At 42.4% G+C, this 16,706-nt stretch overlaps 1 protein-coding gene across 1 annotated transcript in view; it reads right to left on the bottom strand.

The window, feature by feature from the left end:
- Positions 1-16,464, bottom strand: part of zeb2b (zinc finger E-box binding homeobox 2b) — a 20,493-nt gene extending 4,029 nt beyond the window's left edge. Inside the window, 8 exon segments of the mRNA XM_079629372.1 lie at positions 1,406-1,586; positions 3,714-5,689; positions 5,872-5,980; positions 8,004-8,218; positions 9,472-9,517; positions 9,520-9,665; positions 11,705-11,773; positions 16,254-16,464. Of these exon segments, the coding sequence (XP_079485498.1) occupies positions 1,406-1,586; positions 3,714-5,689; positions 5,872-5,980; positions 8,004-8,218; positions 9,472-9,517; positions 9,520-9,665; positions 11,705-11,773; positions 16,254-16,323 (2,812 nt within the window). The 5' untranslated portion in view covers positions 16,324-16,464.
- Positions 16,465-16,706: the final 242 nt, after the last annotated feature.

Below are 16,706 nucleotides of genomic sequence, written 5' to 3'. Positions count from 1 at the left end.
ATATAAATGAAAATTAACTTGCTTTTGATTTCTAAGTGAAAACATGTCTTGAGTATTTTCACCTTTTCTTTTATAACTTTTACTATTTACCGGTTGCATTAGACATTTAAAATCTAACCTTATGATAGTTACATGATGGAAAAATAAATAAGAGCAAATACTTAAATATCTAAATGCATATTAAATATTAAAGGCAGAAAAACTACTGTAATATAACAAGAGCTGACCGCAAACAGGGGAGAGAGAGAGAGAGAGAGAGAGAGAGAGAGAGAGAGAGAGAGAGAAAGAAAGAAAGAGAGGAAACACATGTATTCAAGTCAATGGATTCATTCCCATGTCCTTCCAGACTGACTGTAAACGGTGATGCAAGAGAAAGAAACTGTGTGTGTGCGAGCGTGCATGGGTGCGTGCGTGCGTGTGTGTGTGTGTGTGTGTGTGTCTGTGTGCAGTTACTCTCCTCCTCTAATGCACTTTTATTCCACTGGTTTATTGACACGGCTCAAGAGAGAAAGTGTCTCAACACACGTTTCTTTCATTTAAATCATTGTGTTTTTAACCATATGCAGTTTTATCTGAATATGCACAAACACACATCTCACGGTTTTAACATAACCCATGCAAAATCTGTTTTCTTTTACAAATGGATTTATTTTGAAAATAATTTACGTTTAAAAAAAAAAACTACTGCACACATTGCATTTCAAAATTGTATCATAATTTCTCTGGTTTTCTAGTTCTGTTCAAAGCAATTTTTAGAACTATAATGTAAAATAGATATATAGATATATACAAATATATTGTTGCACTTTTCTGTGTAATACTTAACATAGTGCATACATGTGTGAAGTATAGCATTCATGTCCAGTGATCATCAAACAAACAATTAAATAAGTGTCAAGATTTTTTAAATGACCAAATTTTCACACTGAAGTTTTTCAAAAAATGCTGCCAATTTATTCCACATAATTTTTCCTGTTCGTACATTCGTCCAAAAAAACGTGTCAAAGGAAAATAAAAGTGTGTTGTGAAAGTGAATGTATTCTTGACTAACAGTGAAAATGAAGGTTCATGCTCAGATATTCCACCAGCTTCAGTTCCAGAGATTACTCAGTCCAGCGTTCTGTTGCTTTGTTTTTTCTAACTGTATAATTTTGCTCTATTATTGTCTTAATTTAGTGCAAAGTCACTGTGATGTTTTGCCACATTAATTACATTTACAAATACTCTCACTGACTGTCAACAGGAGAGAAACATGTTAGTTTTTTTACTTAAAAAGGAAATAAAATAAAAGATGATTAAAGTAGTGGAAAAAGACAGAGCGAAAGAAGGAAAGCAAGAAGCAGCGTGAATATTCTGAGTTAGACAGACAGTTATTAAATGATGGTGTCTAGAACAGTATATATACCTGTGTGTTCATATTTGTGTCTGAGGAGGGAACTGCTCTTCTGGAATGTTTTGTCGCAAAGGTCACACGCGTACATACCACTTTCTGTTTTCTTAATCTTCTTCCTGGACAGACAGGCCTCGGGGTCGGCCATGTCGTCGAGACCGCTCAGATAATCAGCCGGCCCGTCGAGGAGCTCGCTCTGCGGAGACACGGCAGACCCTTCACTTCAGTGGCAGCTCTACTGGCAGCACTCAGCACAATGTACATATCATATAATACACAGCGAGATTATACAATGTGTTTCTATTCTTATGATGAAAACTGTTGATGTTAAACTGTACTATTTTCACTCCATGGTGCAACAACAATACAAGCACATATTAATAAGCATTAAAATACAACAAACATGAAAAAAAAAAAACGTGCTGCTGTAATGCAGGTGAAACTCGAAAAATTAGAATATGGTGCAAAAGTTAATTTATTTCAGTAAGTCAACCTTAAAGGTGAAACTAATATATTATATAGACTCATTACAAGCAAAGTGAGATATTTCAAGCCTTTATTTGTTATAATTTTGATGATTATGGCTTACAGCTTATAAAAAAACCAAATTCAAAATTAGAATATTCTGAAAAGGTTTTCATAACTGTAAGACATAATCATCAACATTATAACAAATAAAGGATTGAAATATCTCACTTTGCATGTACACTCTAAAAAATGCTGGGTTGTTTCAACACAATTTTGGGTCAAATATGGACAAACCCAAACGTTGGGTTAAAAATTTAATTTAAAAATTCAACCCAACGGCTGGGTTTGTCCATATTTTACCCCAAATTGGGTTGAAACAACCCAGCATTTTTTAGAGTGTAATGAATATAATATATTAGTTTCACCTTTTAAGTTGAATTACTGAAATAAATTATTTTTTAATGTATTAATCTTGAAAAAGAGATTCACCTGTATAATATAATATCATATAATTAATATAATAAAACAACATGATCTAACAATATCATTTATTTGTATGTTTAATGATTATTTCTAATGAAAACTGTTGATGTTAAACTGTAAAAAAAAAAAAAATCTGAGAATCTATTATACAGCTTAATAAATAAAAAAAAATGTGTAAACCGCAGAATAGATCAACAGAGAACTTCCTTGTTTCATCTATTTATGCATTTAATTGTCTTTTACATATATGTTTTACATAAAGTGATTCCTATTTCACATTTTAATATGAATACAATATGCATTTCTCAGCTAAAACTGGAGTAGAAGTCTTAAGAATTAACATTAAAATGTTTGTGACCTGAAAGAAAAAAAACATGTAAAGGCAGGATATTGCAAATGAGGCCTTTCTCTCTTCTTAATCACACCTTATTCCATATATTTGCATTCAAATTTGGTTTAATTTCATACATGAAAGGGTGTTAGCGCAGTATTTATCTGAGCTGAGATTACCCCGATAGGCTTAAACTTAAATTAATGGGGAAAAAATATTATTACATTAGAAGCTAATAATAAGAAGAGAGTCTTAGTAGGGAATATTGCCACAGTCCTCTAATTTCAAACGGTAATGATTAAATCAAGAGGGGCAGAAAATGGCCAGAACCGCAGCGACGATGCCCTCATTAAGGACAGCCGGCATTGGACTGACAATACTTCCACGCACTCTCTTTTAAAAAGCCCTGCGCTATCGTTCCGCAATCAATTTGAGCTAAATGCCCTTAGCTGTATTTTTTAAATCTAATTTAATAACTTAGAATAGGAAACATTATTAATACTTTTTTATCAGAATGGTTTCCCCGATGTTAAACAGCCCTCAGCGCTGAGCTGTAATGAACATGGGGAGTGTGCATTATTAATCTTTATGCTCAAACTCATTTGAGCTTTTCTTGCTGTAGAAATATAAGGAGGGGAAAGGAGCAAAATTAAAAAGAGGGTTAGAAATAAAGAGATATGTGTTATATTCACTGACACCTGAGACGGGGAAAAGAGCAGAAGTGCCACGGGCGCATCCGAACACCTGCCTCTTTGACGTTTTCTGCTCTCGGTATCTCGAGCGAGGCACTCAACACAGCCGTCGCCACTAAAAGAGCCGGCGCTCGGCACTCGAGGCATTGACGTCTACCACAGAAGCCACGGCTCTCTCTCACTGCCTCATACGCCACTGGGCGTGAGGTGAGCTCCCCTCTCTAACTCTCTCTCTCTGTCTGAGTGGCTTTTAATTAGTGTCTGAATGAAGCCGAGCGCCACTCACCAGAGGGCTAGAAAAAAGAAACACAAGGCCTGAGGGTTTAGTAGGAGCGAGTCTGGTATTTACCTGGAATCCTGGCTTCCGCTGGTATTTTCTCCTCTGTTGCATCTCTGCAAAGCTGGCCGCTCCTGCCGCGTATGTGTAGGCCATGTGTGGCAAGAAGCTGATCTGGTCGAGACTGGGATAGGGTCTCAGTCCTGGGAGACTGGCCTGCACCGGTGGCATGAACGTAGGGGGTGGAAATGCGCTTTGGGGAGGCAAAGACGTGTATAGGGGTTTGCCGGAGAAGGGGTTCAAACCAAACATGGGGCTTGAGCTTTTGTCCAGGTTGCTGTGTGCATTAGGGCTGCCGAACTCCTTCTTAGAGAGATACGCCAGGTTGAGCGGCTCGTCCACGTGTTCGCGGGGCATCATGACGTGGTTGTGGTCAGTCGGGGTGATGCTCAGCTTGGGTCGGCTTTTCACAGTCAAGATGTGCTTTGGCTCCTTCATGAGCTTTGGCAACGAGAGGTCGAGAGGCTCGGCCTGCAGGTCCTCGGAGGTGAAGCTGTTGGGCGTGTAAGAGCTAGTGTGGGAGTTTTTGGAGGAGGCGGACGACAAGTTAAGAGGAGATGGAGTGTTGCTTCTGGAGTGGTCCAGCTTACCCCCCAGATGCTTGTGGTTGGAGAACTGGGAGGATTTGGAGAGCCTGAGTGTGGTGTCGCAGTTGTTGTGAAGCTCAGGGATGGACGGGGATGTGATACGGTCAGTGCCTTTGACCAGGGACATCGGAGAGCGGATTCCTAACGAGTCTTTAGTGGGTGTGTGAGCGGAGACCGGATGACCAGACTCCACGTGGTTCCTATCTAAAGGAGGAGTCCTGGAATTAGCATACTGAAAGACTTTCCTTTGCTCAAACCACTCTTTCACGAACTCCTGCGGGAGGCCGACCGCTATGGAGATTTTCAGTAGTTCGTCAGAGTTGGGCTCCATGTTCATGGCGAAATAAGCTTTCAGCACTGACATGTGGTCCTTGTAGGGACTGATCGGGCCGTTCATGGCCTTATCGTGGTGCAAAAGGCCATGCTTCTCAGCAAAATAGCTTTTGTTGGTCGTGGCGTTCTGGGCGGGCTGAAGCACTGCTTTTATTTCCTCATTCATCTTGCAAAGGTAACGCTCATGCTGGTGCAGGGGAATGGGACCAGGAAAGGTCTCTTTGCAATATTGGCAGGAAAACGGTGTAAACATTAGATTATTATTCTCATGCGATTTGTCCTCTATACCTAAATCTAGCATATGATTCGCCTTCTCTTTCTTGATATTGCTAATTTGCCTCTTAGAGTCGTTAGTCAAGCTCTGAAGGCAGGCTTTGGCTTCGTTGACCTTCTCAAGCGTGTAGTCTATGATGCTCTTGGTGGCTCCGTTGTGGCTGATGAGTGGAAGAGTGTTTTGGGGTCCACCATGAGAGGCGAGTCCTTGCTTCTGTTCCTCTATGTGGGAACCCAACTCCTTCATGTACGCCTTCAACTTGGAGATCTCCTCTGGCTTGCAGTCCATCTTTTGTCGACAAACCGTGTTGTCCACGATCTGCAGCACTTTCTGTACCTCGCTCAGGTTGTTTCCCAGTGATGGGTATCCCAGCATTTGTGCCTCCATACTCATGCCCAGGTGTTGAAGGGGACTCTGGGAGTTATGAAATCCCAGTGGACTGCCTCCCCTAATACCCCCGTTCAGGAACGGGCTGCCCGTACCGTAGCCGTGAGAGGCCATCATTAGCTTATAGTCGTTGAAGTCCAGTGGTTCAGATTTGATGTTGAGGTGGTTGGACTGGTCTTGCAGGCCGAGCGGTTTGCCGTTCTCCAGTTTGTGCCGTAGCTGTGAAATGGCAGTGTTTGTGGGGGAGGAAGATGCAGAGGTTGGAGATGAACCCGTCTTCAGGTTGTTCCTCACTCTGCCGTTGATGGCGATCAGTCCGATGCATTTCTTGCTGCTTATGTGTGAACTGTAGGATCCGGAGTGTGAGAATCGCTTCTTGCAGTTTGGACATTCGTATGGCTTCTCACCTACAGTGAAGAAAGGCAGAGAAGTGAGAGATTGCACTGATTTCAAAGTAATGAGTCATCTAATCAAACTTCTCATGAAGAGTTGGCTGGGACAAAACAAACAAACAACCAATTCATTCTGATCTAGAATCAAAACATTCTTAACGAAGGCAATGGGTAATGAAAGAAAGAAAAGGACGTACCACTGTGTATCCGCAGGTGCTCCTTTAGATGGTGTTTGTATTTGAAGGCCTTGCCACATTCAGTGCATTTGAACTTGCGGTTGCCAGAGCCCTGGTTGAGAATCTGGTGCTGTGGACGAGAAAATATTCACATGAGCTTCTTTTGCACAAACACACAATCACACACAACAGGCAAGATTTCAGTGAATAATTTCACCACGGGCCAAATGGCTCCCTTTGCAAAGCATCATCTTGCTTTGCTTGGGTGCATTTGAGCAGCGATAACAGGGGATCTCATACCTTTTCATTTCCTGACTCTAGAGCCAGAAACGCTGCATTGGCAGCGAAAAAAAAAGAACAAAAAAATCCTATTTCCAAGACTTTTTTCCTCATTAGGGAGGCATAAATGATCCACTTCATCTAATTTAGCATAATCGTTCCAAATAAATCTTGCATATTTAACCAACACATCCTTCAGATACCTGAGCAAAGAGTTCATTACGCAAAAAGGTGGGCTCACATAAATGTTGCAATTTCGTAATTGGGACGCAAATTTGTAGACTGTTTAAAGGCTTCAAACGTCTCTTTAATAATGCGTGAATGCGGCTTGTAGGCAGGCACTTCATTTGCTGTTCAAAGGTAGAACATGAACGCTGCACCCCTCGCATTTGCAATTCAAAGCAGAGCCTCGAAAATCAAAATATAATAACAATAACAACAACAACAACAATACGGGCGTCAGTGCGGAGAAGCGGAGAGCACACCAGGCGAGCACAATTAATTCAGAGTGGGAGGTGAGTATGTCGAACGGGCAGAGGAACACAAAAGGCCTGTGAGCGCCGCCCATGATCGGCTCCGACAACTGGTGGGGAGAGAGAGGCCCGCATTCCACTGGAGACAGATGGCATAAAGCACAGGACACAGGGAGGATTGTTCAAACAGCGGCAACCTTCAAACATCAAGCGGGGAGCCGTGCGGCCCACGCCGGGGAGGGACCCCACCATTCGCTCATATGTTGCTGAGTCGCATAAACAAACAGCAACAGCTGCTTTACGCCCCCCACCTTCCCTCTGAGGATGGAGGCAGGGTTTAGTCCTGCCATTACCCTCGATATGATACAGTCACTCCGCCGGTCTAATTGTGACTGGCAGCAGCGAGAGAAGAGGGAGTTTTCCACCCGGTGTGATACTGTCGCGCTCACAAGTGTGTCAAGCACGATGTGGGCGGAGCATTTGATTGGGTATTTGCATATTTGTCATGCATAGTAAGTAAAAATCTGCTTTATCGGTAGACTAGACGCTCTAGTGTATATCCTGAACGTTCGGACTGATTTCAATGGATTTCAGGTTTTCAGACAACAGCTAATTTTCCACGGGAAAGTCTTTCAAGATGAAGCACACAAACAAAGACCAACAAATAGGAAGTAATTTGTGGATTAGAGAGGTCACGGGTGCAGAATGGGCCATCTGTTTATGTTTTGAGCGGCCGTGGCATCAGGTGAAGAAGTTGGCAGCTCATCGTGTATCAAATCATTCTGTTCTAGTAATAACGTCATGTCTGAGAGATAAAAGAGTACCCCGGCTCAGATGATGATGCCACACTACACTTGTGAAGATAAGTTTGAAGTAGCTTAGTCTCCGGAGACTCATTTTACATTGTTTGCCACTGACCTGCTGTATCCGCCAGAAGACACCCAGTGTATCTACCTCTTTACACAGGGGAACGCAACAGCCGCCACAACAACCCATATAATGTGTGTAAATAATGCTTCAACAGATTGTTAAGAGATAAAACGCTGAGTGCTTGACTTGCGTTTATCATTTACGCGCATGGAAATTATGATGTGTTACTCTGTCACCGCGGAGAAACTGATTTTTAAAGAACATAAAAAAGAAAACCTAAAGAGCGGATACAATTTCTAAATTGCAAATTAACATAGTCATTCGATCGTGAATATAAGACTTGCAGAATCATATCAGAGCAGGCCATCAAAAAACCATTTAGACCTCAATTAAGGCTATAACCATTAAAAGATCTGCATCTTCAAAATGCCATGAAAAATTAATAATGATTGCCAATCAAAATGATATCTTTTCTCAGAGGGAATACGGCACATTAGATGTAGAGCTCGAGAGGGATGAAGCTGGGCTCACCTGGTCTCGGCCCGGCTTGTGTGTGGCCATATGTCTCTCCAGCTGAGTGCGGTAAGCAAACGTGTAGCTACACAGAGGGCAGGCGAAGTTCTCCTCGTTTTTCTCGTGCCGGTACTTGATGTGTTCCTTTAGGGAAGTCAAGCGTTTGTAGCCCCGGTCGCAGTAGGGGCAGGTCAACAGTTGGGCGAAAGCATCTGGAGTTCCAGGTGGCAGGTCTGCAGAAAGAGAGAGAGGGGCAACGGGCCAAAAGGTCAGCAAATCAATGGCAGCGAATGGGCGCTGTGCCCAGACTGGTATGAGGAGGTATCTGCACAATCTGCTCCGCTGTGTGCCATCGTCAAGGTTGGCACTGCCACCCGTACACACACTCACGCCAATGCATGGACACACACTCACAGTAAGTGCACTCGAAATTCACACGATTCGCTGAGTTTTGCTCATGGGCTTTATGTGATGGAAGAAATGTAACACGCTCTTTTCCACTCTTTATATGAGAACGAACTAGTGATAGACAGATATGTCAGCCAGGCCAATTAATTTGGATTATATTTGGCCAATTATAAGATGATTGGCATTGGCCAATAACTGCAGCCAATTAAAAAAAAAAAAAGTAAAAAAGTGGTAGTGTCAGTTCCAAAGTGGATAATGCATATTTTCAGTAAATATTGTTTAAAAAAAGAAGAAGAAAGAATTATAAAATATGAGAATTGTTTCGGCCACCCTGCTCTGTAGATGCATTAATTTAGAAAAAAAAAAATATAATATTTTGCACATTGTTGGTTCTATGCAGTTTATGTTAACATTAAATTTAGCCAATATTTTCATGCAGTGTGGGGTCGCCACTTGACATCCAAAGTTAAATAAGGGTCTTGAAGCAGAAGTCAAGTCAGCTTCATCTATACAGCACTTTAAAAATATAGAGTTTCACAGCATCTTTACAGTGATAACAGAGATTACAGTAACAGTGTTTAGGCTTTACAGCAGATCTAGAATAAAGTTATTGTCCAGATAAAGTTAGTTTTGATGGATTCACTTCCGTTGTAAAGATCATTAGTTATTACCTTAGCGGCCGCTAACACGACACCGTTCTAACAGAGAACAGAAACTTTAATGTGTTCTGGACGTTCATTTACACACACCAGTGTCTGGAGCTTGAGAACACACACTCTGAAATAACCAGATGGTAAACACAGAATTAACTTTGACTTCTTTGGACTGTTTCTGCGAACCCGAACGGGCTAAAAGCAGTTGTTTACGGTGGGTTAGACGTGAACGCGGTGCGATCGGGGCCAGTTGTGTTCTCTCCATTGTAATGGCTTCTGGTGGCTCGCACGTCTAATTCTTCACACGTTCTTCATAAGAGAGGTATGCGGCGTAACGCCCTCGGGACGGGAGCTTTAGGGTTCATGGTTTCACCACTCGGACAGCTGAAGGTAAACACTCAGACGACAGCTGGCCGCGTTCTCACCGTTCTCCTCGTGTCCGTGGGCCTCGGGCGTGGCGAGCCGGGACGGGACAGTTCCTCGGGAGCCTCGGGGTAGATGATGGCTGTGTCTCCTCTCTGGAGGTATTCGGCAATGCTGACCACATGGCTTTCACTGTCCACCAGTTTACGCTTCCCGAAGAAATCCTCAAACTCAGTGGCGCAGTGGACGCTCTTCACTAGAGACACACACACACACACACAGAGAGAGAAAGCCTTTAAATAAATCCTGCATCCATGTGAGAAACACAGAGCATTGAAAGGTGATGGAAACATGCGGCAGCATCTGTGATAGAAGAACGCAGGAACATTAGAGAAACGTTCTGGGAGGGATATGTCTAAATTACTGCCGTATCTAGCCACCTAATGGCCACTAAAATAAGAAATATGACTTAATCTAACGGGAGAACCATTCGAATTGTGGGAAAGCTTTTAACGATAAACCCTTTTTCTACTTTTAAATGTATTAGAGGCAATCAGACACGGAGCAGAACGGATGTATGTCGTAATCCCAACATCGCTTCCCAGTTCTCTAATCAAACTCCTAACTAGGCGGATTCAGATTTAAAAATGAGAGAGATTTTATATGTGAAAATGTATTTCTTTAAGCATTTAAAAAAGTGAATGAAAATGCTCACAAAAAGAAAAATCTCAAGTTTAATTCCTCAGCTGTTTCTCCTAGACAGCAATGCAAAGGGGTAGAGAGCAAATAAGAAGAGATCTCAACAGTTGTGCTCAGATTTACCAACATATCAAAGTCAGAAATTACAAGTACGCGATCTCAATATTAACTCAAGCCGAATATATTCAATGTATTGCTCTACACTGAATGACAACTAAACCGGATCAAGCTCTCGAGAGTTAAGGTAATGTATATACAACAACTCTCGAGTGCCTTGGATTGATACGTACTTATGAATCATTTGGGTCGGTTTTGATTTTTAGGAGAATCATCTGAGGAAAACATGAAAGAACTGAGCTAAGAAAAGAATCAGCTTCCAAACGTATTGTAAAATAAAGAGTAATAAGTATTCTCTAGGAGAGCAGATGCAGGACACTGGAGGTGTTCATGTTATTATATAACAGAATATGATCTAACGGGGAATAAAGAGCTTTGACAAGTTCAGTATTCGTGAGACAGACAGCGCATGTTAGAGTTTTATAAGCTACCTTTTAATTAGACGAGCGTGTGTGAGGTACACACTCCACGAGAGGTTTGTCTGACTGTAAACATTTATGGTCTCGTTTGAGCAAAGGTCGAGCCGCTGGACTGTGTCGCTGTCAGAAATGTCTTGAGAATGTCAGAGAGCCGGCAGCCCTGTAACATTATTTACCCCAGAGCAAATGATTTCCCTCCTCTCTCATTACTCGACGCCTCGCTAGCATCCGCGAGAACACGCGTGAGCGACGGGTGAACACGGTGAGCGGCGCGCGGTCGTGGGTTCTGCGGCGTACATGATCTAAACAAATCGAGTTTACACACAAATTAGATTTGGGCCTGAAATGCGATTTGGAAGTTGGCGCTCGCAGAAGAGAGCCGTGTAAAGTCCCACAGTTCCTAATGTTCTCTTCCCAGACCGTGGGCCGGCTCGAGCTGTGTGTGTGTGTGTGTGTGTGTGTGTGTGTCTCCGGAGTGTGTGTCTAACATTAGAAAGCTTTATTAAAACTACACATCCCTCCTCCTGAAGTACATCAGCAGTGACAGCTCAGACACTGTGTGTGTGTGTGTGTGTGTGTGTGTGTGTGTGTGTGTGTGTGTGTGTGTGTGTGTAGATCTCAAACACGGAGTAAACACGCGTGTGTGTGTGTGTATGTGTATGAAGATCTCAAACACGGAGTAAACATGTGTGTGTGTGTGTGTGTGTGTGTGTGTGTGTGTGTGTGAAGATCTCAAACACGGAGTAAACACGCGTGTGTGTGTGTGTGAAGATCTCAAACATGGAGTAAACACGCGTGTGTGTGTGTGTGTGTGTGTGTGTGTGTATGTGTGAAGATCTCAAACACGGAGTAAACACGTGTGTGTGTGTGTGTGTGTGTATGTGTGAAGATCTCAAACACAGCGGACAGCGCTTCTCACGGAGTAGACACGTGTTTGTGTGTGTGTGTGTGTGTGTGTGTGTGTGTGTGTAGATCTCATAACAATTAATATGCAGAATAAAGTTCTGAAAGAAAAAATATGATTTTTATTATGATTCTTTAAAAATGTCGAGCGACTCACCTGTACCGTTCTCAACTGGCAGCGAAGTGGCATCGGGTCCCATAGTGTCATAATCTCCCTTCAGTTCATCTGAGAACGGGACACACAGAAGAGAGTCTATCAACACACTGACACACTGCATCTGGCACTGACAACACACACACACACACTCACACACACACACAGCAAAGGAACGAGCCGAGCGCGCTGGGAAACAAGAGACAGTAAACTCAGCTCAAGAATGTTCCATCCACCTGAACAAGCAAACACACACACACACACACACACACACACACACACACACACACACACACACACACACACAGTTTCTTCAGTTCACTGATCCGTCTCTGGCTCAGACACGAAACACTGAGTCTCTAATTAAACGACTGACAACACGAGGAACACAAATGCAGAAAACACACACTTCGATATCATTATTCTGAGATCCTCTGTCTGTGTTTTCAGTGTTACTGAACCTCCTGTCAAACACACTCATGCGTTATTAACACCATCATTTACTGTATTGACGCTCAGTCAACAAAATTAATAATCAATATATAATCAAAATCGACTCTATTTACTTCTTTAATACTTCTTTAACAAGAGGCCAGGTGATTCACCTCAAGACTCGTCAGTGATAACACACACACACTAGAGAAGGGCATTATGGGGGATGAGCGCGAGTCAAGGCCGAATCTGAGAGAGAGAGAGAGAGAGAGAGAGAGAGAGAGAGAGAGAGAGAGAGAGAGAGAGAGAGAGAGAGAGCTTATCTCAGGACTGAGCTATGAGTCGAGGTACCAGAGCAGACACATCGGCACCAAATGCTGGACAAGACACACACATTGAGGAAATGCCCACACGTTTAGGAAGAGAGGATAACATAGAAGAGAGAGAGAGAGAGAGAGAGAGAGATAGAGAGAGAGAGAGAGAGAGAGAGAGAGAGAGAGAGAGAGAGAGAGAGAGAGAGAGAGAGAGAGAGAGAGAGACTTTTGCTTCTTCTAATGAACGTCACCCAGCAGCGCAGAAACATGGCCGTGGTTTTTATCACACACACACACACACACACACACACACACACACACACACACACACACACACACACACACACACACACACACACACACACACACACACACACATCATGGAATTGCAACACAGCGGAATCACAGACATTCCGGCTCCATGAGGGTTTATCAAATTAAAGGAATGTTCCGGGTTCAATAGGAGTTAAGCTTTATCAACAGCATTCGTGGAATCATGCCGAAAATAATGACAACAACATCACTGAGTGTCAGTCCACTCTAACACTGCACTTCAGATTCAGATATATGAGAAAACAACCCGTTATTGCAGAATACAGAATACAGAATACAGGACCGAGTGTGCGGAGGGGTGATTATCGTTAATAAAAAAGACAATTTATGTTACTTATAATAAGACAAATGTTAAAAATAAAAAAAACTTAAACTTATTTATCACGATAATTATTATTATTATTTTGTTATTATCATTATTATTAAATTTAGTTGAAGTACTAAAATAGCTAAAACTACAATTTAAATAAAAATGTATAAAAACTATACATATTTTTAAAAAATCTAATAAAAATGACAAAAACACAACAAAGTTACAAAATTTTTAAATACAATTAAGATAAAAACTGAAAAGTAAAAAATGTTTCTAAATATTATGATAATAATAATATCTTGTGCGGCTAGGATAGTATCATTAACTAAATCTAAAACCATTAGAAATCTAATTTCTGTTTCTTATAGTAAAATGAATTATTATTTAAAGGGGGGGGGTTAAATGCCCTTTTCACAAGATGTAAAATAAGTCCCCAGAGTGTGTGTGTGAAGTTTTAGCACAAAATACTATAAAATACAAAATACTAACTTGTAAATAGCATGTTAAAGTTTTTGAGGCTTAGCAAAAACGCACCGTTTTGTGTCTGGCCCTTTAAATGCAAATGAGCTGCTGCAGAGGGCGGGGCTTCAAGAGCTTGTGTGTGTTAGCAGCTGCAATTACCTCACACACACACACACACACACACACACACTAAAATTACAGAAACTGTTCTGACTTTAATGTTAAACCGGAGTCAGACAAAGATGGAGAGACTCAAGAAGAAGGACAACATGTAGAAGCAACAGGACGTCTCTGAAAGGTTAGTTGATGAATTTATGTTGCTGATGTGGAGTTAACTATCTTCAATTAGCATATTCTGTCATGCTAATCTATAAACCGCTCGTATAGGAACTGTTGAGAGATGCACACAGAGTGAAAAGATGGATGCTAAAGTTTGAGCTGACTCGACTACAGCAACTCTTCCTCTTCTCAACATGGACTAGTGTTCCCCGGGGGCGGGGCTTATGGAAATTTAAATTTTTGTTGAAGTACTAAAATAACTCAAATCAATAAACTCAATCAAAAAAAATATTATATAGACATATATATCTATATATTTTTTTAAGATTATTAAAATCTACGGAAGCCCTGAATCGCAACGTAAAAAAAAAAAAATCTGTAAAAAAATGTTTTACTCTTTAATCTTTAGACTTTTAATTTAACTCTTTAGACTTTAATCTTGAAATATTTCGACTTTAATCTCGAAATGCTAGAAAAAAATTGTCACAATTTTTTTATTCAGATTTTTTTTTTCCACATACTATTTTTATTTTTATAATTTTTTTTACATATATATATATATATATATATATATTATTATTTTTTTTAACGTTGCGGTTCAGGGCTTCCGTAAAAATCTAAGAAAAATGAAATAAAATGAATGAAAATCTTGTGCAGTGCTCCTCGTGTCTCCGGGATGGAGGTCCGGGAACTGGTCTCTAGTCCACAGGAGCTGGGAACCCCCGGATCAGACTCAGGGAACACACAGCTTCTCCGGATCAGACTCAGGGAACACACAGCTTCTCCGGATCAGACTCAGGGAACACACGGCTTCTCCGGATCAGACTCAGGGAACACACGGCTTCTCCGGATCAGACTCAGGGACACACGGCTTCTCCGGATCAGACTCAGGGAACACACGGCTTCTCCGGATCAGACTCAGGGAACACACGGCTTCTCCGGATCAGACTCAGGGACACACGGCTTCTCCGGATCAGACTCAGGGAACACACGGCTTCTCCGGATCAGACTCAGGGAACACACGGCTTCTCCGGATCAGACTCAGGGACACACGGCTTCTCCGGAGAGCGCATCGGCGGCGGTAAATAATGAAGCGTCTGCTCGACTGAGGAACATCAGTTCCTAACGCCACAACCCAGGCTCTTCTTTTCTTTTTTTGGGGCGTATTAAATGTGTAGCCTCCCGGACGCCCCCTCTTTCTCTCGGCTCGTGCACAGCTAGTTCATTAGCAGAAATGAATAGCGAAGAAGTGCTCATTTAGATGGTCTGTCTTCCATGGGCTCTCACACTCCTATGTTTCTGTCATACGCTTCTAAGAATCATTGACTCTTATTACACATGTAAATGGCTATCATAAAAATAAAAATTTCATTTAAGATTCTTAATGACTTGAGCAGCAGCCTGGCCTCCCTTAATGATTACCTCTCTCCCTCATTAAGAGTATTTATCTCTCTGCGTCTCTGACTGCACCAGTGATGCTTGCAGGAGGAAACCGGGAGCGCGTTTACAGCGGCGCAACGCAATTACCACAAACCCAGCGATTACAGACACAAACACACGCCATAATTAAAGAGGAACTGGAGGCTGAGAGCAGGTTTCAGCACCATATCTAGCAGAGGGGCGTGTCTTAGAGAACAGGGGCGTGTCAAATATCACAGGGGGGTGTGTCTTCACTGGAAGGGGAGTGTTTTAGAAAACGATGCACTGGAGGCTGAGAGCAGGTTTCAGCATCAAATCTATTAGAGGGGCGTGTCTAAGATAACAGGGGGTGTCTAAGAGAACAGGGGGAGTGTCTAAGAGAACAGGGGGCGTGTCTAAGATAACAGGGGGGTGTCTAAGAGAACAGGGGGCGTGTCTAAGATAACAGGGGGGTGTCTAAGAGAACAGGGGGCGTGTCTAAGATAACAGGGGGGTGTCTAAGAGAAAAGGGGGCGTGTCTAAGATAACAGGGGGTGTGTCTTCAATGGAAGGGGAGTGTTTTAGAAAACAATGCACTGGAGGTTGAGAGAACAGGGGCGTGTCTAAGAGAACAGGGGGAGTGTCTAAGAGAACAGTGGGCGTGTCTAAGATAACAGGGGGGGTGTCTTCAATGGAAGGGGAGTGTTTTAGAAAACGATGCACTGGAGGTTGAGAGAACTGGGGCGTGTCTAAGAGAACAGGGGCGTGTCTAAGAGAACATGGGGAGTGTCTAAGAGAACAGGGGCCGTGTCTAAGATAACAGGGGGTGCGTCTTTAATGGGCGTGTCTAAGAGAACAGGGGCGTGTCTAAGAGAACATGAAGCGTGTCTAAGAGAACAGGGGAGTGTCTAAGAGAACATGGGCGTGTCTAAGAGAACATGGGCGTGTCTAAGAGAACATGGGGGTGTGTCTTCAACATAAGGGGTGTGTTTTTGAAATGAAAAAAGAGGGCGGAGCTCACCGGTTCCGTCGACTGACGCACTCAGCAAGTCGTTTTCGTTCCAAAGGTTCTCTATTCCGCTGTCCTTCATATCATCTTCATCATCCACAGTCTTCCTCAGTAGGGCGTGTCCCAGGGTAGGGGAGGGCGGGGCCACGGACTCATGATTGACAGGGCTGATGGGACTCCCCTCCTCCGACACCAGGAGTCTGTCTTCTTCTTCAGTCTCCGATCCCGATTCTACAACGTTCTCAAAGTCCAACACTGTGGAGAAACAACACACATGATCAATATTACAGATTATAACACACAATTATTATGATCTCACCGACATTTTTATACATAATTGAGAACTTTATTTGTGGATTGTTTAAATTTAGTTAGAGCAAGTGGACACACACACACACACACACACACACACACACACACACACACACACAGCTCAGTCTATATTAACATTCCCCTGTGGACACA

The sequence above is a fragment of the Phoxinus phoxinus genome (assembly GCF_949152265.1).
Source record: "Phoxinus phoxinus genome assembly, chromosome: 11".
Taxonomy (NCBI): domain Eukaryota; kingdom Metazoa; phylum Chordata; class Actinopteri; order Cypriniformes; family Leuciscidae; genus Phoxinus; species Phoxinus phoxinus.
Note: the sequence above shows the minus strand (reverse complement) of the source record. Positions and strands in the feature narration are given on the sequence as shown.